The sequence below is a fragment of the Apteryx mantelli genome, chromosome 3 (genome assembly GCF_036417845.1).
Source record: "Apteryx mantelli isolate bAptMan1 chromosome 3, bAptMan1.hap1, whole genome shotgun sequence".
NCBI lineage: Eukaryota > Metazoa > Chordata > Aves > Apterygiformes > Apterygidae > Apteryx > Apteryx mantelli.
Genome location: NC_089980.1, coordinates 49,159,648 through 49,185,824, shown reverse-complemented (window position 1 = coordinate 49,185,824; position 26,177 = coordinate 49,159,648). Strand labels below are relative to the sequence as shown.

General features: G+C 42.5%; 1 protein-coding gene across 3 annotated transcripts in view; it reads right to left on the bottom strand.

Annotated features, from left to right (window-relative positions):
• Nucleotides 1–9,635: 9,635 nt before the first annotated feature.
• The window catches only part of SMYD3 (SET and MYND domain containing 3), a 439,696-nt gene continuing 423,154 nt past the window's right edge, over nt 9,636–26,177 (bottom strand). For all 3 annotated transcript variants that reach the window (XM_067293328.1, XM_067293329.1, XM_013943927.2), the window contains 2 exons: nt 18,849–18,957; nt 9,636–10,632 (listed from right to left, as the gene is read on the bottom strand). In XM_067293328.1, the coding sequence (XP_067149429.1) occupies nt 10,531–10,632; nt 18,849–18,957 (211 nt within the window). In that variant the 3' untranslated portion in view covers nt 9,636–10,530. The remainder of the gene's footprint in view (nt 10,633–18,848; nt 18,958–26,177) is intronic.

Sequence of the window (26,177 nt, the reverse complement as noted above, 5' to 3'; positions counted from 1 at the left end):
TAGTGAAAAAACTATTCTAGGACTGATTACTCCACCCAGTAACATCATCTAGGACCTGGTGACTCATTCTATGAAATATTTATGTATTGCCCCTCTGAACAATTCCTAGCTCGCTTATATGTCCTGTTACTAGTTTGCTTTTCAAATTTTTCAATATTTTTGCAATATGCAGTGGTCCAAGAGGCAGGAGCCCCAACTTGCTGTGATGGGTAGTGTAGACCCTAAGTCAAAGCATGTGAACCTCTCTAGGAGGTCCATTATAAGGCTATGCTTAGTTTCTTATTAAGGTGATTTTTTAAGGCTGTTCTGAGTTGGCCATTTGCACCACCGTACATTGCATGGAAACTAAGGCAGTGCTGCTGCTTGCCCACAACCCCCACAACACAAATCAGTGAAAACTAGTTGCAGACTTGCTTTCCTGCACCCCAGAGCCCAGCACCACTGAGGAATGGGGACAAGGCAGCACTATGCTGCAGGGAGGCAGCACAGAGGTGAGATGAGGAGGCACAACCAGGTCAGGTCCATGGATGCAGACGGACATTTGTAGATTTGTCAGGCAATTAAATACAGTGAGGTACCAGATGAATTACAGAGTCTTAGCTGAGCAGTTCTCTGAGGTGTATGCGAGGGTGCCCAGCTTGCACCAGGAAGGCATAAGTCTTGCAGTGGCACCACACTGCACAGAGGCCTATGGCACAGAGCCCTTCTCATTTCATTGATTCATTTAATTGTCACATTGGCAGCAGAAAACCCACTGGGGGCAGGGGGATGGGGAAAAAAACTCTGTAGTTTAATAGCAAATGTCAAAACTAGCTATGAAGTTTTTTAGTTTTTTTTTTTTTTTTCCCCCAACAGGAACTTTGTAAAATTGACCCTCATGCTAAGCCATTTTGATCTCTTCATAAGCTACTATCATAAAGTGTAGAGGCTGTTATATGGCCTTATCTTGCTGGGCTTGTAAACCTTTGAGCTTTAAATTACCTCTATGGCCCCAGAAATTCTTCACTAGGCAAGACACAGTAGGGCTGTCTTTTTTTTTTTTTTTTTTTTGGAAAGCACACACTGAAGTAACTTATAATTGATCCGCAAAACAAGGTGTTTCAGATGGAAACTCTGTAAACCAGTTTCTCTAGCAAATCACATACCTGATCATATCCTAGAAGTTTTGCTTAGATGCAAGGCTGTGCAGCAAGGAGCTGTGTTTGTGCTGCAGCTCCCTTCGGGCTTCAGACAGTCGCACACCTTGTCTTGCGTGTGACCTCATGAAGGCAGAGCAAAGCCACAGCGGTGCAGTGGGAATGGGTGTGTTTATGGTGGCTTGTAGGATATGGGGACTAACTCCTGGGGAGAAAAAGCATCACTGCTGCCTTCCTTCCCCCAACAACAAAGCTGTACCTGCAATCTTCAACAGGCCCAAGGCAGGCTAGGGTTTTCACCATTTCAATCTGGCAAGGCGCTTAAGATTTTTTCAGTGGAGTTGCAGATGTTCAAGTCTAATGACAACAAGATTTGCCTTCCTCAGGCACCTTTTGCAAAACCCCTCCTTTCAGGGAGGCCACAGACCCTAGGTTGCAAAACTCTGCTCCACACAGACTCAAGGCAAGGCAGCGAGGCACTGCTGCAGTGAGAGCTGGTCAAAACTCACTGCCACTCGGGTGCACAGCCCCGAAGGAAGGCATGCAGCACTGACACTGGCCTGTTTCAAATGGGCACTACAAGGGGAAGGGCACAAAAAAGTGGCTGTGGTCCAAACCTGATTTAGTAGTTGAAGGTTTCTGCCTAACTGTTGGTCTCTGACACTTGCCAAGAATGGAGCAGCACGCTAAACAGTTTCATGATTCTTCAAAAGTGATTATTTTTTAACTTCTAAATTTTTTTAAGGGACTTTTCTGCTCTCTGGGTCTCCCCCACCCCCCCAGACACAAGCTGAACACTTGACATGTTTTTTTGACATGGGTAAAACCTCTACAGCTTCAAGTGTGATGGCTCCTGATTAGAGTTTGCTTTGCTGGTGGAGCAGAAGCTGCGGAGTGCATTGAGCAAAGGTATCAGTTTCTCCCAGGTGCAGAAGTGGGGAAGCGGGAAGTATCCTGTTGCTCACAAAGTGTTTAAGAGATCATGAAGTGGGAGGCCTTGGAGCACCTCTTTTCCTATGCTATGAAAAATGCTATATACTCTGGAATATACTCCAAGGTTGGCTTTGGCACACTGCTGCATTCCCTGCACGTAAAAGACAGGTGTTAGTTGAATGCATCACACCTGGCAGGCTGAACAAAATCTCTTCCTTTGGCTCCTCCTCTGGCTATGGGCAAGTGTAGATACCTGCCCAGCTAAATGGCTTTCAGATAGGGCTTGGTCAAGAGGAAATCAGACCAGGTGAAAGCCGGTCTGGGCTTTGGCCAGATTTCAAAGCGGTCTGTATGTCTGCACAGCTCTAAACTTAAGTTTCTTCTGCAGCTATGCAAACTCCACCCAGGAGCTTGTCATCAAACTTGCCTTTTTCTAATGCACACATGGGACAAATCCCCACCCCATCCCCTCCCAGCAGTCATTTCTTGCAACCTAGCAGCAGATTTCAAAGGCCTGTCCCACAGCAGAGAAGATGCTGGGCTCCTGATGAGCTTTCTCACCACCTCGGAGGGACACGTTTTGGCAAGGCTTTAGCCATGAAAGGTAAAGCAAACAGCTTTGGTGGCCGGGGTGTATCGCAGTCACAGCGCATGAATTGTGTGAAAAGCTTTGTGACTGTGATGAAATGACCCTGGACCATGCCCATCTAAAGGACTGTCATCACTCTTCCCACCTGGCAGGCACAAAGCAAGGCAGCATCCTCGAGCGGTGGCTGGCAGGCTGCCCCAGCCCAGCCCTGCATTCAGCGGTCCTCTCATGAGTCTGCTCTTCGAAGGTTTTCTGTTGGCAGTTTAATGCATCTTTGCCAATTCCCTTATCGTCATGTTGAGTTGCAGTTTGACATGAGCAAAACAAACATAAAAAGCCCAGCAATTAACACAGACCTATTTGCAGAAAATACAAAAATCAGATGTTTTGTCTATTTTTCACAAATTCTATAACAATCCCCACAGAAAACATTTGGTAAGGGATTTTTTTTTTCTTTTTATTGCCTCATTACATTGACCTTTTAAAATACCATTATTTACTGATGCCTTTGGCCACAAATGTTCAGAAATTAACATTCCCAACTTGTGATAGAGAGCTCAAAGAATTGCCTTCAGCCAGCATTCCTGTTAGCAAGATGGGGGACATTATTCCCTAGTAATGGTATTTTGATCACAGACATATACAGGGTATAAACTGGGTGCAAGAAGCCTAACGCCACACAGGTATTTGCCTCCGATGACATTAAAGAGAAAATAAAATTACAGATATTGTCATTATCTCGCCTAAGAATTTTTCCCCAGAGCTTGATGTGCTTTTGAAAAGGAGACTGAATTACAATAAAGGCCCAGAGAGCCAAAGGGGAGAAACTGGGCTCCCAGGGAGAGACAGAAAGCAAACCCCAACAGCCAGTGCCTGCTGCTTTTCATGCAGTCCCCACCACCGCTGCTAACCAGGTGCCGGATCACTGGCTTTCTCCCAGCTTTATGGCTCCCACGAAAGGTACAGAGGCCAGTTGTGCCTTCAGGGCAGAGCAACATCTGCAGTGCTCTCCGAAGACCGTGGTGGTCTCTCCCTCCCTCCTGGACAGCTCCCATGGGGTGATGCTGCCAGCGGGAGGCATGGGAGCACGGTGAATTAATGAGTGTTTCGCACAGTCCTTGGGTGTCCCCAGCTATGCAGGGGCCAGCAGGAAGCCCCAGACCTTGCCTCATCCTGTCTCATCAGAGGCTGCTCCACACTGTACCTGGCACCTACCACAACAGGAAGGTGACACGAAAAGGGCTTCGTCAAAAAGAGTTCATTAAATGTAAACAGGCAAGTACAGAAAAGAGCAGAGTAAAGGACCTGGGGGGGGGAGAAGGAGGGGAGCTCGGCTAATTTTCTCATCAGACACCTTTCTCCATCACCATCTCCTGTCTCCTGCTCTGAAAGTCAAGTGGGATTGTCAAGAGGAATCACCTGTGAGTTAAAGTGCAGTTTTCCTCCAAAAGGTATGTAAGATTGCCGCCTTCCTACTCACAGCCTCTGGGGACTGGGAATCAGAGCCACTGAACTGAGGTGGCAGAGGAAGAAAATGCTGCTCTTTCTTTTCTACAGTCTCATGAGCCCCGCAAAACCAGCCCTTAGCTGAAACTGAGCCAGGGCTTCTTCACACCAGTGACGGAGACCAGCGAGGCTGCTGGAGCCCAGGAGATGAAGGGGAGCGTTAAGCAAAGAGGAGGATACGCGATTACCCCCTTCCTTCTGTTCGGGGGGAAGACTGAAGAATGAGTTGTGCCCTTTTCTGATTTTGACATCTTTAGAGTTAAAAGGGACTCAGGCCGGTTGCCTCAGCCCTGCGTTCTTGCTGCGAGCCCCACCACAATTTGGTTAACAAGGAGATGTAGTGCCGGAGACTACTGAAAACCTCCGTGTATATGTGCATTTCTGTGCGTGTGTGTATCTGTAGCTATATAGAGATATATTTAAAAGAAAGTTAATTGGTCTCCTGGGAACTATAAAGAACTTGTTAGGTTCCTCTGTGTGAGCAGTGACTGTATGAAGCCTAATTACTAAGCCTGAGTTATTCTTTTTCTTTGGAAAAGGAATCTCTAAGGTCCTTATTAAAACCTACAAAAATTCTAAAAAATGATGGAATTAGAATTGATTTGTCCATGTTGATCACAAGCACAGAGCAAATAAATAAAAATGTTGAATTCACCCTGCAAAATACTAATGGGGGGGTCATATGGGCATGGTTTACACATCACTATTATGGGGATAAACAGAAATCACTGTGCTGAATGACAAGATCTGGGAATAAAAGACTGAAGATTTTCAGGTAACATGCGTGCTTCATATTTAGGACAAGAAAAATACACCTTTAGATATGATGGGAAATATTCTGTCTATTTTATATATATGTTATGCACAACAAATAGGTTCTGGTAGGGGTCATTTTACAAAACATCCTTCTTAAATACATTTTCAGGCTGATGATTAACTTTGTAAAATCAGACATGAAAGAGAAAAGGACTTTTTTATGGGAAAATATATACTGATAGGAAAGAAAAAATAGCTCTTTAAAAAACAAAAAAAAAAGCTCTCTAACAGCTTTGGTCTGAAATGCCCAAGAGCATTTGTTTGGGACTGTTCTGACTGTGTTATAGAGCGTGCTGACCTGATGGGGTGGAGAAGAAGCTTTTCCCATGTGGAGGAGGTGCAGCTTTGGCAAGGGCAGCTCACAGTGCTCTACAAGTGTGTCGCAACTCTGTTTTGGAGGAACTTTCAGGTCATACTTGCAATTATAACAAGGAAAGACAATGAGGTCATTTCATCGCATGCATCCCACAAGCAGTGAGGGCAGGAATAGACCGGAGATATTACACGTAACCGCAGCTCTATAACCAGTCTGGACAAGGTCCATATGTGACATGGTTAGAGCTTGTAGATTAACATGGCAACCAGCTGTTTGCTGCTCTTCCCCAAAAGCAAGGCTGGCCAAAGATTTGTTTCCTATAATTAATACCTGCTGTAACTGTTATTTTGCTCAGTGATGGGCCTCTCTATTGCGCACCTGGGTTTGCTGCTCATATGAACACCTTTTTCTGCAGCAGAAGTCATTGACCTACAGACTGCTGATACCAGCCCTTGCTCCAGGGCTTTCTGCGTTGCTGCCATAGTGTGAACTTGAACGCACTGGTTCATTTATCTACAGGTCTTATTTTCCTCAACAGGAAAATTATACTTAGCCTTCTTCTTAAAGTACTTTGGGGTATTTTAAGAACTACATCATTTTCTGTGAGTGGCTGTCCTACTGTCCTACAAATAATGCACTACAGGAATGCACATAGCTTCTCTGAGTCCTTATAGGAAGATAAGTAGAGAGACAGAGGTGTGGAGAGTATCATATCCAGCTCCTTTGGTCCTTTCTGCTTTTTACAGTGAGGAGAAATTTCCCAAGGCTCAACAACAGCAAAGCCCAACTACGCACACCAAGCTAACCCTAGGTGACTTGCCCAAGGTCAGGCACAGTCTCTGGTGCTGCTGACAACCCAGAGCTCCACAGCTGTAGCTGTGAGACCTTCCTTCTTCCCCTTGTCTTATGAGAAATTCAATTCTGAATCAGAAAAAAACAATCCTCATAATTGGCACAACCTCTGTGAGAAACTGAACTCTCTTCATTAAGAGCATTCCAGCGGCCAGGGACTATTTGCAATACCCTGTGCAGGGAAGGAGCCTCTGTATTTCATAAATATACTAGGTACAAAAATAACAAGTTTAAGACAAGCTAGCTTAAAAAAACAGCCATCACAGAACAGGGTCATAGCTAGAAGCAAAGGAAAGCCTGAGTAGTGGGAGAGTTTTGCTGGCATAAACCCACGCACAATAGGATTCACACACAAGTGATAGACCTCAAGGAGCTCACAGCTCTAAAACATTGTTTAGGAAACTAATGTATTAGTTTCCTATTTATATATCTATATATATATAATATTTATATATATTTACTGGAGGTAGATATTTCCTTCAACTGGATTCAATTATTCTCAGCAAAACTGCATAACCCTCGCATGATTTTTCCTAAGTGTTCTACTGTTTTCCTTCCAAACACGTACTACAATGCTGTTCAAATTCCTTTAAATGCAATCTAACATTACTCCTCCAGGACTAATTTAAGAAATAGCGACAAATCAAAAGTAACTCAGAATTTACTTCTAAACCTTGAGGTGAACCCAAATTACCATTATTTTTCAAAAGATACTGGAAAAGTCCCTGAAGTGCTAGAAATAAGCAGCTGGCCTGCCAGCATTACAGATAATGCTACACTCTTCCTCTTTCTGACTTTAACATCTTTAACTTAGCAAACTGATTCCACCTGAAAAATTTGTCAGATTTTTTTTTTGAGGGCCAAAACATCATGTTTGTGCAAAGACAACTCCAACTACTTTGAGTTCGAGCTAAAAAAAACAAGATTACCTGGATTTGAAATGAGTGCTTATCCAATGCTCCTCCCTCCCTGACACAGTTGCTTGAGTCTCCACTTTTGAACTCTCCATTTAGCTAAATCTCTCTGCTGTGAAGACCAACCTTCTTTCCAGAAAATATGGAATGGAAACACTGCGAAAGAAAACATGTCAGCAACAACACTCCCAGCAGCATCAGCAGCCCTGGTGGTGGTGGTGGTACCTGGGAACCACCAAGGGAAACTGCTCGGTAAGTATTTGAAACCAACCACAAAATGCAGATCTTTTCCAAGCCAGGAGATATGCAAGTTTTGTATCTGTAGTAATGAATGCAAATTAATTAATCAGCGTTAATCATGCTCCTGTACCTCTGTGAGCCGACGTGCGGGACAAGGCGAGGCAGGGCAGCAATGCGCGGGGCCCTCGGGACCCTGCCTAGATGCAGGCACTGCAGGCCAGCTTGGTCTGTCCAGTTTGGTTCCTTGTATCCTTTGCAAATCCAATAGATTTGTGATAATAAGATTACACAAGCATCATCTTTATGCAAAAGCACATAATTTTTAATATGCATGTGTCTCTTTAAAATCAGAAAATAACTCTTGAAGATTGGGCACCTTTCACATTTTCTGATTGTCCATCAGTGATGCCTCTGCTCTGTCAGCAATCCCAATAAATGCAAAGGTCTGACCCTTTTCCCAGATAATTTCCTTTTCATAATAGCAAGAAGACACAACCAAGCAGTGAATTTCTGTGAAAATTATTGCACTTCTTGGGTCACTGATGTGACTTGGCCTCTGGCCTCAAGCCATGCTACGTACTCCAGAAATGCACTGCATTTCAGAGGTTATTGCTTGAATATTACTGCTGGGCAAGTGAACGCTCCATGTGCTGGAACAAATTCAAACGCCTCAGAAAGAGATATCTTCCTCAGCATTGGTATTCATGTGCTGTGGCTGTAAATTATGCCCAGAGTGTTCACTTTTTAAATGCATTCTCACCTCATAATAATTAATGGTGTCAAGTTACTGGTGTGAAAAAAGCCTGACTTTATAATAACTATGGACTAATGAAATAACAGTCATGGCTGGAATAGCATCAATAAATTGTTAGTGAGGAGTGACACACCTGAAAGTGGTACTCTCAAAGACCCTTAAATTATTTAGGTTTCAATGCTCCTCATAAATATTTGGCTTTTGTTAACATTTGTTTCTGTGATAAACATGGAAGTCAGCATCACTAGCAGTTACAACTCTCATGCTGATGAGCGTGGGGAAGGGAGCACACATTTTCCAAGAAATGCTTTTTTTCCCCCCGTGAACCCAGTGAGGAACGATCTCTCAGTTCAGCAACCATCCTTAGGGCTTAGAGATTCACCACACAGCCAACTACTAACGCACCAGTCTGTTTGATGGGAGGGAGGGAAAGGAAAAAAAAGGGAAAGGAATATAGCTGTCCTAAGAGAAATATAAAAATGAAAGTGCTTAGAAATAATGTTAACCAATGTGTGTGACTACTCACATGCTGGAGCTCCATTTTCCATTGCCTGGCCTGAATGGGGAAAAGTTGACCATACCTGGCTGCAATGACCAGAAAGATAATTTCTCTGGTTTGGAAGAAACTCCTAGTTAGTGTTTAGCTACAGGATTAAGTCATTACACCAACCTATGGTGCACACTAGTCTGGAGTTTAAAGTACTATTTTGGGAAGTGGGAGCAGCAAATCAAAACTCCGTATGCACAGCAAGGTCTAGATACCACACTGACGTCTTCCTGCGTATATGCTCAGACCATTGGCCCACTGTGCAGAAGCAAAGCTGTTGCCTCAGGTCTGTTTAGATACTTCCCTGACTGAGCTGAGATGCTGGAGGTTCAGAGGCAAACAATACCTCTGGGCATAAACTTTTGATTTTATTTCAGCCCTAAAGGAACTCCATCAGAATATAAGGATGCTTCTGGAGTCAGGTCACCTGATAAAGTAGCTTATTCAAGTTGCTTCTTGAATGCTTTCTTAAATCTGGACACACAGTGTGAGGTATAAATCCACCTCTAGAAAACTAAGAGGTAGCCTAAATATGACCTAAAGGGCACATGCCCCTTTTCAAAAGTGTTAATAGCATATATGAGCACCAAATTTATGGAAAGACAACTGCATAAACTTAATCCTTTTGACAGCATTCCTATACATTCTTTGTTCTTCAGTAACTTAGGAGCTTCTGTAAATTTTCCTCTCAGACAAAGGAGAAAAAAAAGAAAAAAGCTGGAACTTCTTTTATCTAAACAGATATGAGCTGGCCTGTCACCCTGTAATCCATATTCCCTTTTTCTCTGTCTTGGTCAGAAGCATCAAATGCCCAACCTCAGATTTTGAGGATGCTTCACAAAAGCTCTGTGTGGATCTACAGCAGAAGGTTAGAGCTCATGTGTCCAAATCTCTCTCTTTTGTAAGCTGCTATGAAGTGAGAAAATCTGATGATGGTGTCCATTGAAACAATCAAAATGGGAAAGTACCAGGACAACAAGCATTTTCAACATAGATACACATTGGATGATTAAATTTTTTCATTCAGTCCATTTTAATATTCAATATTAGAACTTTTAGTAATAACATGAGATGCAAGAAGGTGAGTGTCAGAGCCCTGCAGGTAAGTTGGAAGGGAGGAAAATCTCATTTAGAGCATTGGAAAGCTTTTATTTGATATCAAAGAGCACTGGATCTGGCTTTTGGAAAAAAAAACTAACAGGAAGTCAAAAGGAAGAAATATGCTCACGCTCTCTCTCTCTCTCTCTCTCTCAATCTTGCTGTAAACTGACATAAAAAGTTGACTGCTGATCTCAATGGAATTACACCACTTCGCAACAGCTGAAGATCTAGCACACACTTCCCAATATTTATTATCAATTCACTGATGATGTGTTTGGTAGAAAAAAACCCTTAACATGTTTTCTAGTAAATTGAGACATAAGACAGCTAGTAAGGTGAGACTTCATGATAATTCCAGAGCTAGTGCAGACAGAGAAATCCATACCTAAAAGGGCATGGGAGAAGCTCAGTAGGAAGCTTAGCCAAGTATCACGTTGGAATGCAAGTCTAATCTTTTTTGCTGTATTCAGAGGTATTTGGATTGGAGGTTTTGGTTATTGAACAAAAAAGAGTATGATTATTCCTGTCCATATGTGTAAGCGTGTGTTTTTATCACCAGCATGTATTATGATGAAATATTAAGACTTATCCACCGCCCGTTTGCATTGCAGAAGTTAAAATCCTTCTGAAAGTGGCAGATATTCCTCAAAACATGAATTCAGCTCAGAAGATCATACAGCAAAACTAATAAACATTACACATTTCTGTAAAGCAAGTAGGACCTGATGAAAAGACTCCAAAATCAACAAGAAGCTTTCCAATGCAATAAAAAGCATTGGCTTTCCTTTTCCCTTTAATATCTTGTTTTCCAAACTGCAGCTTTTCTTCACTGCACTCTCATGACAGCCTCACACTGTTCCTTTAGTTCCATCAAGGCTTGCATCAGGCTGTGATCTGCTCCATGGGTCACCTTCATAATGTTATAGGCCTTGAGAAGAGAGCAGAAAGGGACACATTAGTCACTGTGCAGACTATATGAAGGGTTTGGTAACGGCACTGGGGCATGGACATAAGCAGCAGTCCATTAGGAGCTGGTAGGAGGAAGCTTTACTGCATGGCATAGCAGAAGTAGGAGAGAAGCGTCCCAAAGTGTGTAATGATTTGCTTCTAACAGAGAAGGAGGCACTGCCTTATTACTCCTGGGCGGTAAAAAATTAAAGCCCACTAATATGTTGCGCAGCTGGATGTTTGGAATAGCTGGGGAACATACGGAAGGATGAAGATGTTTTTAATATTGGTTAATTATGACACCCAAGATCTTGATACATTATTTAAAAGATGACGGTGATACTCATGTTAGTAGCCTCAAAGTGCTGTAAATTGATGGAATAAAGTGCCTTATGTGTATCATCAGCTTCAAACAAATATGTAAATTAATAGTTTCACTGTAAAAGGCATGGATGAGGAATGGTCCTTGGCTGCTTTTCCCAAAGAGATCATTTTCTATGTCTGCTGGTCATCTTACAACACTAGGCCAATTTAGGCTTATATTGCCTGTTGTGCTGATTCTCTGCCACATACATGCCTGAAAGACTCTTCTCCCAGCTCACACTGAGATCATCACTTTTCATATGACAGCTCTGCTTCTTCCTTCTGTTAAATTTCTCATGCAAAGAGATAAGTACCAGATGGAACAGGACTCAACATGTCAAAAGAAAGAGCAAGGCAGCTCCAAGTGTAGTGGCAGGAGAAAAAAACTTCTGAGATTTTTCCTTACCCTAAACTGAGAATCATTAAAGACTAAATGTGGCCTGTGTTTCAATGGATTTCTGGTCTAGCCAGCTGATAAAATCCAGCTAGGCCGACTTTGGAATGCAGAAAAAGGGTCTTTTGGAAACAAGTGTTGAGGAAGGAACCTCATTTTAAACTGAAAAGATAAAAATAAATATAAATATTCTTTGGTGCAATGAATGATACTCTACTTCCAACTTCTAAAGACTGGCAAATATATGGAAATTCTGGCATAATTGATTTTTGTTTCCAATTGGATACTTTTTTTAAAACAGGGAGGCAGAAAAAGATTGAATGATCAAATAGAAAAAGCAGTCAAAACAAACTAGCGCATGCAAGGAGCTCTAAAAAGAGTGAAATACATTCTGAGCTACCACAATGCCCTACTTCTGAATGAAAAAATACTCAGTCAAACAGAAAAATGGAAATGCTTTCATTATCATTAGAAATGCCTAAGAAATATGAAGTGAAATTTAAAAAAATCCTCAATTTTTGCATATTTCTATTTTAGCAGAAATATAAACCTGGTCAAGTTTTTGCAAAATGTTTGCATTAAAGTCATAATTATATTCCCCCAAAAGACTTGCCAAATTGTTCTTAGTGTTTTGTTTTTCCTAATTTAACATGTTGGGGAACTGCTGTAAAAACAGGTTGTAAAAGTACTTCAACATAGTTGAGCATGAGGTATCAAGCTGTACAATAACATTTTTTTTTTTTAATATATAATTGAAAAAGCAGTGTAAAGCACAAGAATAAGAGCCAGTCCTCACCTGGCATACACAGTGGGATGGAGAGAGATGAACACTTACACCGTATAGGAAGCCCTGGATGGTGCAGAGCAGAATAGCTGAAGGCAGGATCCCGTGCACATTTCCGTGTGGGAAAGCAGCTGTATGGGCCCACGGACTTGGTGTGCAGCAGTCAGTAGCTGCGCCCAGGCTAGCTAGGCAGGGACGGGATCACCCTAGAGCAAAGTAGCCAGGCCAGTTGGCCATAGGTCCAGACACACTTGGCGCACTGTGTTTGCATAACCCAGCCAAGAAAGCTGATGAATTTATTGTGAATGGACTGTGCTAAGAGCTGGGCACACCTGGGTCACAGTACCAAGGCAGCGGACCTTGATCTTCAGCCCACCTACAGGACAGAGGTCAGGCTAGCAGCAGTGGACCTGGAGACCCCGATGCACTACTAGAGAGGTGCATATGCATATGCCTCTGTTAAAAGAAAAATCCTTAATACCAAATCTGATCTTGAAATAGTGCTACTCCTGCTGACTTCTTTCTCATCTCCAACATTTCCCTCCCTTCCCTTCCCTTTCCTTCTTCAGTAGAACAAATAAATGCACTTAGTCTTTATCCTTGGGTCCTACAGAGTGAAAATCATTCTCATGCAGTATTCTGTATTACATATTGCAGTAAGAGTCAGCACCAGGATGTATCAAAGTTCAGAATAGCAATGACTTCCATAATCCCCAAGTTAAACTGGCATTAAATTGTGTAGGCATTTTGGCAAAAGTCTGTGCCAAATTGGGATAATTTCACCTCCAAAGCACTGAAACTTTTTTTTTTTTTGGCCAGAAGCAAGAATATGCTAAACACAACCCTGCTCCTCTAAATCTCCCAACGAAGCAGCAGAGCCAAGGCTGAGCAGAGTCTTGTGGTCTGTGTGGTCTTCCTCTCAGCTTAAGGAACAAATCTAATTATGAAAAATTACAGGAAGCGCAAGACAGCAACACAGGCCATGGTGTCATCCACCACACACTGTCTCCCTTAAGAATATAAAACCCATTAGGTCAGTGATATGACTGTTACTCCATGAATGTGAATGAAATGCAGCACTGCCGTGCGTTCATGCCTGATTTGCACTGGGATGGGACAGGATGCCCAGTGTCACAGTTGCAGAGACCCGTGTGCAAACGCAGGACAGCACTGCTCCATCACAGTGCAAGCAGGGAGCAAACAGCCCCACACCACGATGGCATGAAGCGAAGGTCAGCATATCAGAGAAAGTATTGGTGCTTCTCCATCTCTCTTGACTGAAGGGGACACTTGTTAGTGCTGGCATAGGAAAAACAAAAGCAATCCCAGTTACCATCAACATTTTAATACCATTAACATTTTTCATCATTTGAAGCAAACACCGAGAAAAAGGGGATTTCTTAACTGTTGCAGTGAAATCTAGGAGGGTTTTTACCCCACTTCTTGTGTTTTTGCCTACATGTCAGGGATTACAATAAGAAGGGGAACAACAGGGTACCTGAACAACTGGCCACCATGGTGGCTGCTTAAAAAATACTTGATTTCTGCATCCATAAATTGTGTGGCAAGGTCTGAGCTCTGTGGATCGAGGAAGAGACCAATGCCTTGCGTGAGCCATGGATGCGTCAGCACTGCTCAAGGTGAGTCACAGGTGGACCATGCGCGTGGGGCCTCTGTGCTGAACACCGCCATGGTGGGCCCAGTGCCGCGGGGCAGGCAACTGGCACAGGGGGCACAGCCTCGTCGCTGCAGGCACTCATGAGGCACCCGGACCATGCCCATCAGCACGGGAGGGTGGAGGTGTCCCCTGTCCCCCATCAGCCGTCACTCGGCCCCAGGCACTGCTGACTTGCTTGGGGGGATGGACATGTGAGCACCTGCTGCGACCACTGCTGCTCGCAGGACGGAGGAGCAGCCAGGACCACGCACCGCAGCACCCAGTGGAGGAGACAGAGGCTAGAAACTAAGCCTGAACCTTCCCCTCTGAGCCCTGCTTGTCCTCCCAAGCCTAGTCCAGGTGCACACAGGTTTTGGGCAACCACACGGGTGAGCTTAAGTGCCGTGAAGGTAACAAATGACTTCTAACAGATATTTATGTTAACAAGTGCCCCTCAGGGCAAATTATATGCACTTGCGAGGGGATTTCCACAAGCTCCAGTGATGCCCAGCTGTTCTTGCACTCCTGTGAGAGAGCTGCTTCCTGGTCCAGAAGCTTTTCTCTTGACAAAACAGCTTGTTGTACCTTTCAATTTTGCCACTTTTTTTACAATCAGCCCAAGCTCTTCAAATTAGGTTTGTCAGACCGGGCTACAGCTCCAGCCTTTTGCTGACAAAGGTTTTCCTGATCTGTAATTCCATTTGTCCTCCCATCATTACATTTTTCATATATATATTTATATATATATATATATATACACACACACATATACGTGTGTGTGTGTATATATATATATATATAAATATGTTATATATTTTTAAAATATGTTGTTGTACAATAAACCAAGGGCTAACTTCAGGTTTTATTCCAGCATATCGCCTCCCTGAAGCACTTTCATTTCCAAATCCTTGCAAATTACATTCTGCAGGACTTAATACACTTTAAGAGGGTGAATTTCATCTTAACGGGTAACATAAAACCCTTCACATTATTTAAACCTTCTTTAGGTGTGCAGGGCAGAAAGCTAAAATCAAAGGGCGGTAACAGTAAGGTGGCTGTGGTAGTGATTCATTTTCAGCTGACATGGAGAGCAGCAGTGAGACACCAGCCGCCAACCTGTGTACAAAGATCTGCCGGTTCTTAACACCCTGCGCATCTGACGCAGAAGAGGCTGTCAATCCACAGCAGCTCAGAGGTTGTGCCTGATTAAACAGGATTGATATGAGTGAGGTGAAATTCACTCAGATCTCAATTTCTCCTGCACCATCCACATCCCTCTCCTTAACACCATGCTGAAATTAGCCTGACAAGGGCTCCAACAGGGTGCTATTCAGTGTCAGAGCATATTAAGAAGAGTAATGAAGCAGAGAAGGTAATCAAGTTTCTGCTCTGAGCATGTGGCATGCTCTGTTGACACATCTAATCACACGGGGGCCAAACAGAGTTCTGATAAAACTCTAGGACATTATCTGAGTTTTATTAGGAATCACATCCTTACTCACAACAAACTGGGAATTATATTTTGCTCTAATTTGCTCCAATGTAGACAGCAATAAAGGGAATCAGCCTCAGATCCCATTCAAAGAAGCCATGTGTCCTATGCTTACAAGTGGCACAGGGAAGTAGGATGGCAGTCCTGGAGAGTGAGAATTCAGTCTTTTCCCATCTTACGTATGTGGGTGAAAAGGGGGAGGCTGAACAGGGAATAGACAAAGCTGCAATAGGATTAGTTTGTAAATGGTTCTGCATTCCAGCTGAAAAGCACTTACTGTGTCCTTGTGGACCACTAATGGCTTGGAGACCACAGTTAAAGATGCACTGAGGTATGGCATAGAATGGTAAATAGCTCATTATTCTCCCCTTCCAGAGAAAGAGGCGATCAAAGCTTGAAAAGACGTTTCTGTGCTAGGTATTGCTCTGTATTCAATGGGTAAAAGAGTAACAATCTGGCTTAAACCCGGCAACTTCACTAAACACATAAAAAAAACCATCACAACTTCCACCTTCATTGATGAAAAACGTTCAGGTGGCTGAGGAAATTCACTCCGGTTTCATGTAACACAGTATCAAATTAAAAGAGTAAGCCAAATGTATGCATGCCTGTTAATACACTGCAGAAATATCAATGAAGGCAGAAACTCCTCTGACTGATGGTTCACTCCACCTACTAAAAAGGAAAGTCTGAATGTTTGGAAGTTATAAATATTACAGGGGAAATAGCAGAGCAGATTAACTGGCACATGACAGATATATGGTTTACTTCTGAGTAATGAATAGGAAATAGAATTGATTACTCTCCCATCAGCTTTTTAATGATCAGAATTGGCCACAATTTAAGTTAAATATATCAAGTGATGATTTAAGTTACTAAGATTTAGTAAGACAGACATCATATTAAATACTGATTTATTATTAAAACATCTGGAAATTATCAGTTATTCAGCATGCATAATTAATCAGATGTTAAAACCTAATAAGTATTGGGGTTTAAAAAAGTAAGTACAAAATACTAAGCTATCTATAGTCATGATTGATATTAACACTGCAGGGGTTCCAGGCAGGTGTGAAGGATCAGTCCTCCCTCTGATCCCCACTTCCAGCAGTACTGACACTCCTTGCCTTCTGTCCCAAGCAGCTGCCCTAATATTTTGCAACACAACCAGCTCTTCATGTAGTATGGACATTAAACTAAGGGGACATAGAGCCAACTTCTGCAGCAATAAAGGGTTAAAATACCGCTGTTTTATTAGTACTAAAATAATACAATAGTGTAAATGGAGAAGCAGGAGGCTCCCATGAGACCCCAGGAATTGCTGGCTTGTGCAAATTACAACTATTTTATTCTCAATTCTATGAATAGGGCATAAGCTAGCAATTTCTGGCATCCAGTTTCAGACATCCAAGAAGAAGGGAGGAGGGAGGGGAAAACACTGAGAACTTGTGCTAGAAGCTCTTGGGTCTCCCTGTGCTTCAATTTCCCATTTGGAAAATAGAGATGATAGCATTTCTTCACTGTTGTCTTATGGATAAGTACACTGTAAGCATGTGAAATACCCAAAAGGCATCAGTACCATAAAAAGTTCCTTGCACAGGGCAAACTCTAATACTGAAGGCATCTACTAATGACACCTTAACCGTTGTACACCTTGCTCTCTTGGCCATTTAAAGCTTAATGCTCATCTGCATTGATGACACTGCTCATGCCCTTCCTATTGAAATAAGAATCCCCTTAGAAGGCTCCTAGCAAAACCTCGGAGAGGCAGGGGCTTGAGCTTCACGCAACTGATGTTTCTGTGACATAGAGATAACAGAAAGTTTATTCTGGTTTGCTGACTTTCACCCTTTGCACCAGGTCCTGGAATCAGGTATTTGTACAGGATTCGCACTTACTTCAAGGGGAACTGTGGACAAGCAGCCAGGAGCTGTGGCTGGATGTGTATATGCACGCTGTGCTTCTGAGGAGCGACCACCCTGGCCCTCCTTCTGAAGGCCCTATCACCTCACCCACAGCTTGCTTAGGCGGGCAAAAAGGCTTGAAATCTGCCACAGTTCTGCTTAACGCTAAAACTACAGCCAGTGCTACCTCCATGACTGGAGTCTATTGTCACTTAGCAATATGGCTCAGGAAGCAGATGCAGATTTGTATTTGTATTTTTATTTGAAAGGAGAAACATTAGATTAAAGTAAAGCATCAGCTACTGCTGACTGTTAGTATCCACTTAAGTAGCTTCTGTAAAGAGCCAGACCCACGTCAACATAAGTCCCACAAAGAACTAGAGTAAATCATACTGCTGTTTCAACTTGCCATGGTGCCGTAGTGTTTGGGTTTTGTGATACAACATAAACATTAAAAGAGAAAAAAACCTTCACTCTGGTGTAAGCACTGGGGCCTGCTCTTGCCTGGCAGCAAAAGACAAGTGGCTGAGCCAGATGGCTCTCTGCAGCACTGAGCAAAGGAAATAAGAAGAGTGTGTCAGGCACTGGAGATGGGAAGAGTAACGAGTGGGGAACCTCACAGAGTGTGTTGTCTTCAGGCCACATTCAACACAGGGCAACATGAATAATACAAATGAATAAGCATGAGACTTCTGTGAGGGGAACTTGAGGCAGCACATCTTCTTGTGAGAGAAAAATACTCTAACAGTAATTTAGGGCTTGAGCTGGGAAGCAAGTGAGAGCCTGCATCCTGAAGACAAGTTGCTCATGGAGAGGGATTCTTCAATATATTTAAGATGATATTAACAGCAATATAACAGCAGGTCAGGTAAGATCCTGAGGTAGGAGGCAGTGTATATAAGACTCAGTTCAGGTACAACAGGAAAAACTTAAAGCTGAAATGTAACTACCAAAGCACCAGCTGCAAAACCAGATCAAATGAAGAAAAAGGCTGTGAATGATACAAAAATAATAGGGATCAAGAAGCGTGCCTGTTGATTTGAGCCTGGCTCACAATAAAACACAAGCATTAAAAGACAAAGTTCTTCTATCCAAAATCCCAGATCCCTTATAGGGAAAGAGGAGGATAGGAACTGCAGCTCTAGTCCTGTTCTTCTACTTTCAGTGTTCCTAGATTCACTTTGCTTCTTAGAGCACCACTGAAAAGAGAGGACCCAGGAGTTTAACATTACCTTCTTCTCCTTACCTTTATCCTTTACACTCGTATCAGCAGTGACCAGCTCAGGGCATACTCAGACACAATAAGAAGGAGAGCATAAGGCACCTCTTTAGACCTAGTAGTTATTTTCCATTCAGGCACCTCTGAGCTACTGAACTTAGCAGTGACTGATACTAAAGGAGGTCTGTGCCTGAAACACTGCTAGCAACAATGACCCATCACCACATTCAGCTACAGCCTGCGGAAATAGCACTGATAGAAACGTGCCGAGGAGCATTCAAAGATGTAAGGTACAATCAGAGTGGAAGGGAAAAGGGACACAGTGGTCCAGGGGATGCAAGGGAGGTGGGGAAGGAGAAGAAACACAATTTGTAAATACTGACCTGTTTCAAGGTCTCCAGGGCTTGAGGGAACATGTCTTGACTATACTGCAGCTTGCCCACTCGCATGAGCTGGACAGCCCTCAGTGGATGAAAACCAGGATAATACAGTCTGCAGAGAAAAAGGAGAGAAAATGTGTCACTCTGTCAGCTCTCACCTTCACAGTCACTGCCTCTGTGGAGAGCTATTAGGGTGGGACCACAAATGTTACCACAAATGGACCATTCATTGTGAATGTTAATAAGGTACTCAGAGAAAATTAGCTGCACTATCAAGAAGCATGAAATACTGAGGGGAATTAACAAATTATTACTCTCCATTTCAGAGGAATGCCTTTAACATTATCCTGTTAGAAAATGATGGGAGGGGGATTATTTCATTTGCTACTGTTGGATAATACAATAGCATTTACTGTACTTAGTGTTGCAAACAGAGGTCGTTCACAATCCCAGTGTCCCCAGAGAGGTATAATTTTAAGAGAAAAATTCAGTAGGGAACCCAGTCCTGGATCCTCCAGGACGAAGGAGGACTGCAGGGAAAGCAGATATGTAACATCAAGGCCACCATTTCTGAGGGTTTGCTTGCTGCTCCCTGTTGCAGAGAGACCTGGAGCTGTGTGTTCAGGGAAACAGCTCAGACTTGGCTGGTGCACTGAGACAAGGTATCTGTGAGGAAAAACTCCTGTTCTCATTCAGTTAATTTCATAGAAGCAGAAGTTTTCCGTCAATCTCCGTGGAGTTACTTCAGAATTACATTTGTAGAGATGAAAATAGAACTAAGCTCTCTTTTATCTAGGAAGTAGATGGAGTGTAATGTCATTGTTAATTCCTTTCAAGATGCTTGTGAGACGTCTGGGTTTTCATGATGATCACTCTTTGGTGCCGAGGTCAGACCTGTCCTTGGCTCACAACACCTGAATCCCACCTAAAGGCCTGAGCCCCAGCTATGGAGAGTGCAGCGTCCCTGATGAGCAACCCAGGGTCTGTGGGAAGCCAGCAACACAACTTGCCTGGAACGACACGAGGTGAAGGGACACGTGGAAGTTAAGTCACCTGCAAAAGACCTTAGATCTTTCCTAACTACACAAACCAAAGAATAAAAGCCATGATCAACACGACTCACCAAAGACAACTGTCCTATTTGATCAAATAGCATTTTATTTCCTCCAGTACACCAGTGGTGTACCTGAAGAGCGTTTTAAAAAAATGCAAAATCTGTCCTGAATGCAGGAAGAAGAACCAATAAGCTTCCTAGAAACTACTCTTTGGACACATTTTCTTTATGCTTACTGGTCCCAAATCCACAATCATGGGACTTCACTTCAGGGGAATTACTAATGAATGACTGCACCGTAGTCAGAAAGACACTTAAATCTACATAAATATAACTAAATACATGCTAAAACATTAAATGATTTAAATATGTGCAATATATAGAAGCCTTCTGATAAGCCTGCATGCAAAGGAATGAATTATATTTCTCCTTCATTATTTGTCACTGATGAAAATGCAATCACAAGTAAATACAAGCAATTGTTTAAAAGGCAGTGTATCATGCTCTTCTTCTTATCAAGCTCAAATCAAGACATATAAACATCATGGAAAATGTTTTCACACCTCCAAGCCCCTTTTCTGCTGATCCCATACATTCTCACTGAAGACATACAGAAATACATGGAAAGCATGCCTGGCAGGATCTCAGGAGCAACAGCTCTTGATTGGTCAGAGCTTCTCATGAAGCAACAGAGACCAACTCCTCAGTGCAAAGACTCCATCCTGGACTGCCACAAGCACTAGCTATTCAGCCCACAAGAACTGCAAGACATTCACAGTGACATTTTCAGACATCTTGTGGGATGCAGTCCGAAAAGGTCTGAGAGCCAGTAGACTACCAAGAAGAAGTACGTATCTCAGTCCAAACTGACCGGTCAAGAACTTCAATGATCCAGTTGAACAAACATGGGAAATAATTGGCAGGTTTATTTTTAGGATGATTACATCAATTAACATGGTGCTATCTGCTACCAGTTAAATAGGGAGAAAATGCAATCAGGTAAGTCAGAGATTTTGATGCAAGTTACTGAAGAATGATAGAAATTGCAGAGATAAATTAACTGTGCCATATACACAGGTCCCACCTCCCCTGCAGCCACCTCAGGAATGGCAGCTCACATAGACAAATCCAGACTATGTCTCAGTTAGCTAGTGTGGGGCTTGCTAAACTTCACACAGGTTCATCAGAAAACAGAATGTGCCCCTGCATGCAGACACATCTCTTTCTATAGCATGTACATTCACTTGCAGTCAATAAAGATTTAGGATTATGGTGTATGTGATACCAGAAAAACAGGAGGCAATTTAACAACGTCAGGTACCCAGCCAAGACTACTACCAGCCATAAACTAAGGCATGTGGAGAGTCCTGTCTTCATAAATATTTACAAAGCTGTTTTACTGTGCTGATTTATGTTCTGATCTTATGCATGTATATAGTTACATTTTGTGAGCCTTAAAATTGACATTTGAAACACCTATTTATTATTATTTTCTGGAATAAATATATTAAAATCTATTGGAATACCTTTTGTAAAAGCACATCTATTGAGTGAGTTTATTAGAGAAATTTGGGCAGCTTGCAGCTCTTCTGGGAGACATATAAGTGGGCAAAATGCTGTTGGCTTCTTCCAGGCTTCTCTGTGATTCAGTGTTATGAAAAACTGGCATGGCAAAAAGAACGAAGAAGCAGTGTCAGGTAGTAGTGGGCCAATCTATTATCCCTATGTGTTGCTCTAAACAAAACAAGTGGATAAATTTAAGACTAAGGAAGACATTTACCAGCCAGGGAACTGGTACCTAAAGTCTGTCAACAAGAGACTAAGACAACTATGCAGAAATACATGCTATAAAAAATATTACAGCTTGGGAAGAGTAGGATTTCAATCTGAAAAGGATTTTATGAGATTTACCAAGGCCTGAGAGACAGGAAGGGTAGCAGTAACATCTGAAAACTGAAATAAAGGAAGATTGTTCTGTGTAGTGATGTTTCCAGTCTCTCGGCCCTGGTCAATGCTCAATATTCCACTTGCAAGGAGAGACTAAATAGCATACAGTAACTAACAGGTATGGCTGCACTACAAACAAGAGAACTGGAGGAGGCTGAGAAAGATCTTTAAATTTTGTATCACATCCTCTGCTCATATAAGTCAACAGAACTTTGCTCCAGTCGATGAAAAACGGAGTCCATGTCGTCCATCCCTCCAGCCTGACCAGGTCCCTCTGGATGGCAGCCCTGCCCTCAAGACTATGGATTGGTCCCCCAAATTTGGTGTCATCTACAAACCTGATGAGAGTGCTTTCTGTTGTCTCTTCCAGGTCATTGATAAAGATGTTAAACAGCACTGGTCCCAGGACAGACCCCCGCAGCACCCCACTTGTTACCAGCCTCCAAGCCTGGTACCACCAATTAACCAGGGCCCTCTGAGCCCAACCATCCAGTTTTTACCCATCTAGCTCTCCACACATTGGGACCTTAACAGTCTAACTTGATACACAAATACTGTGGGAAACAGTGTCAGAAGTCTTGCTAAAGTCAAGGTAAATTACATCCACTGCTCTCTTCTTGTCCACAAACCCAGTCATTTTATCATAGAAGGCAATCAGGTTTGTCAGGCATGATTTACAGTTGCTAAATCCATGCTGATCATTCCCAGTCACCACTTTCTGCTCCATGTGCCCAGAAATCTGTTCCAGGAAGACTCGCTCCATGATTTTCCCAAGGGGCTGAAATGAGACTGATGGGCCTGTAGTTTCCCACCTCATCCTTTCGACCTGCTCTGAAGATGGGTGTAACATTTGCCTTTCTCCAGTCATCTGAGACCTCCCCTGATCTCCTTGGCCTTTCAAAGATGGTGGAGAGCAGCCATGCAAGGACATTGGCCAGCTCTCCCAATGCCCTTGCTGGATGCAGCCCAGCAGGTCCTATGGGTTTGTAGGGTTTTTGCTTTCTTGGGCAATCCTTGACTTGAACCTCATCCACAGCTGGTAGTTCTCCTCCTTGAATCCTCTCACAAAGCATGAAGGCCTGGAAGAACTTGCAGGTGAAGACTGAGGCAAAGATGGCATTGCCTATCCTACTAATAAAATCCTCAAATGAAAGATAGTTCCTGGTCTCCAGGTAGTTTGTGCCAGTGTTTCACTACTCCAGGAATCGGCAGTTCCTAAGTTTCATTTGCAAAACAGAAGGATACCAGTTTTCACTTGGCAAAGATATGGCCCATACCTTGTAAAGCAATAGCTGCTTTTAATACAGCATGAAACTGATAGCTCTTATTTTTAATTCAGCCACAATATTTTCTTCAATTAACCCCCAGGGCACTCACCAACCACACATTTTATGAAGAAAAAATTATTTTTCTTTGTTTTATAGATCTATAGCAGCTCTTAGTTTCTTAAAGTAGTCCTTTGTGTTCTCATATATAGAACAATGTAAAAAGGCAACCTTTGACAAATTTTAGTCATGTTCCTTCTATTTCTTAATACCATAGTGCCATTAATTCCACTCAAATTCTCTCCCATTACAGAGTAAATAATCAGAGTTTTTGTGTTTTGCGAGTTAAAACCTAGTATTAAAAAAGAGAATATGTAAAATCACTATCCTTCCCAATGCTTCCTATTTTAAAATAAATAGACCCCTACTATGCCCTGTAAATCAATCTGCAGGGTTAACATTTATACCTCTGCCTTCAGCCTGATATAATTAGAAGCAGGTAGGATTTATAAAACCTGAAATAAGGGTTTAACATGGAAATGTTACAAGACTCTAATGTGGTGACAAGTAAAAGGTGGTGCTATACATGATTGTAAATTGGTTTGCAGTACCTTTTAGTGCAAGTAAATATGACAGCATAAAAGACATAAAGCAGTTTTAGGAGCCCTAGCAACAGAGAAGGAATTAAGAACAGGCTCTTGGGCTTCAGGAAACGTGGTGAGCAGAATGCAAAGGGAACAGTGTCAGCCTCCTGTCAGAAACAGACTAGCTGAAGCTGGTAGAAATATTCACTACAAATAAACCACCCAATAGGTTCAATCTTATTTTCTCTTTCTGACTTTTTATTGATTTGGGAACTATTCAGTCTTTGAGTACATTCATTAAAGCTGCTCACCGAACAGCACTGTAGGAATCATCTTCGTTTTGTATTATTTGTTTTTCATTATTCAAGGATGTGGCATTCGTCATCTAATTCACATGATGTTTTTCTATTCCTTGACTGGACGATCAATGGGTTTCTAAATATGAGAATTATGAGAAGCATTTTCAGGAGAAATTATTATTTATGCTAAAAAAGTATGAAACATTCAGTATCTATCAACATTTCCAGGGAGGGATCAGCTATTTTATGAATATTCAAACAAATAAGACAGGTAAACTAACTGTGCTAATTTATGGGCTCACAGCCAAAGGGACTGTGCTATGGTTGTTCAGTCTGATCCTCCTACACAGAATTTCACCTAGCTATTTCATCACCAAAACGAGCAATTTGAGGCTGAAATAGTGCATAACCACAATGATCTATTTATAGAATTTGATCTATTGATCTATTTGATCATATAGAATATGACCTATTTATAGAACTATTCTTAAATAGCTTTGTACACAATTTGGTCAATTTTAGTATTTTTTAATATCAACGAGCCCTGCGCAACACTTTTGTCCGGGACGGAACAAGGGTATAGGGTTAGTTTTAGAAGAAGTAGGGAAATGTTACTGATACTGAACTAAATGACTTTGTTTTGTATTTTTAAGTATTAGAACACTAATTGGAACTGTATAATTTCTAAGGGCAATATACCTATACTGACCTATTTATAATCTTTAGGGTTCCCTGTAAAAGCCTTCCAAAGGAATACTGGCCTGGCTGTCATGTTAATAATGTGTTTAGTCTTCAAATTATTCTTAGAACAATACTGTTCTTAAAGTGTTATTCTTACTGGCTTCTCTTTCTCATTCTTTTTTTCTTGTAACAACTCCCCGTTTATCATGGATGATCAGATAAGATTAAAACCATTCAGGCCCTTACAACTCCCCTAACACCCTCTGCCACAACCATGTCATTTTGGAGTAGCAGACTAGATCCTTTGCTTGTGGAAGAGCTGATATATGCCAGCTGCCCTGAAATGTTTATTGTCCATTTTATGTCCACATCACAGTGTCCCACTGTCTGCAAACATTTCAGAATTTGGATCTGTTAAACTGCAGCTCAAAAATCTCCTTTTATCATATTTGTAGCTGATACTGTCCTATTACTAGTTTCAGTAATTTAACTGATGTGATCAAATAAGCAATCACAATTCCTATTCGAATGACTCACAAGAAATGTCAGCTTCCATCTCAAAAATTATTTCTCTCTGGCTTCTGATCATTCTGCCATATTCCTTATGGTGATAATTTATGTTACATTAAAATGGATATCGTTCCAGATGTTGGCTCTGCCAAGATTTGAATGTAAATCACAGAATCACAGAATGACTGAGATTGGAAGGGACCTCTGGAGATCATCTAGTCCAACCCCCCTGCTCAAGCAGGGTCACCTAGAACACACTGTACAGGATCGCATCCAGGCAGGTTTTGAATATCTCCAGAGAAGGAGACTCCACAACCTCTCTGGGCAACCTCTTCCAGTGCTCTGTCACCCTCACAGTGAAGAAGTTTTTCCTCATGTTCAGATGGAAGCGTCTGTGTTTCAGTTTGTGCCCGTTGCCTCACGTCCTGTCGCTGGGCACCACTGAAAATAATCTGGCTCCATGCTCTTGACACTCTCCCTTCAGATATTTGTATACATTGATAAGATCCCCTCTCAGTCTTCTCTTCTCCAGCCTAAACAGGCCCAGCTGGACTCTCTCCAGCAGTGCCATGTCTCTCTTGTACTGGGGAGTCCAGAATTGGACACAGTACTCCAGATGTGGCCTCACCAGGGCTGAGTAGAGGGGGAGGATCACCTCCCTCCACCTGCTGGCAACACTCTTCCTGATGCAGCCCAGAATGCCATTGGCCTTCTTGGCCACAAGGGCACATTGCTGCCTCATGCTTAACTTGGTGTCCACCAGCACTCCCAGGTCCTTCTCCGCAGAGCTGCTTTCCAGCAGGTCAACCCCCAACCTGTACTGGTGCATGGGGTTATTCCTCCCCAGGTGCAGGACCCTGCACTTCCCTTTGTTGAACTCCATGAGGTTCCTCTCTGCCCACCTCTCCAGCCTGTCCAGGTCTCTCTGAATGGCAGCACAGCCCTCTGGTGTATCGGCCACTCCTCCCAGTTTTGTATCGTCAGCAAACTTG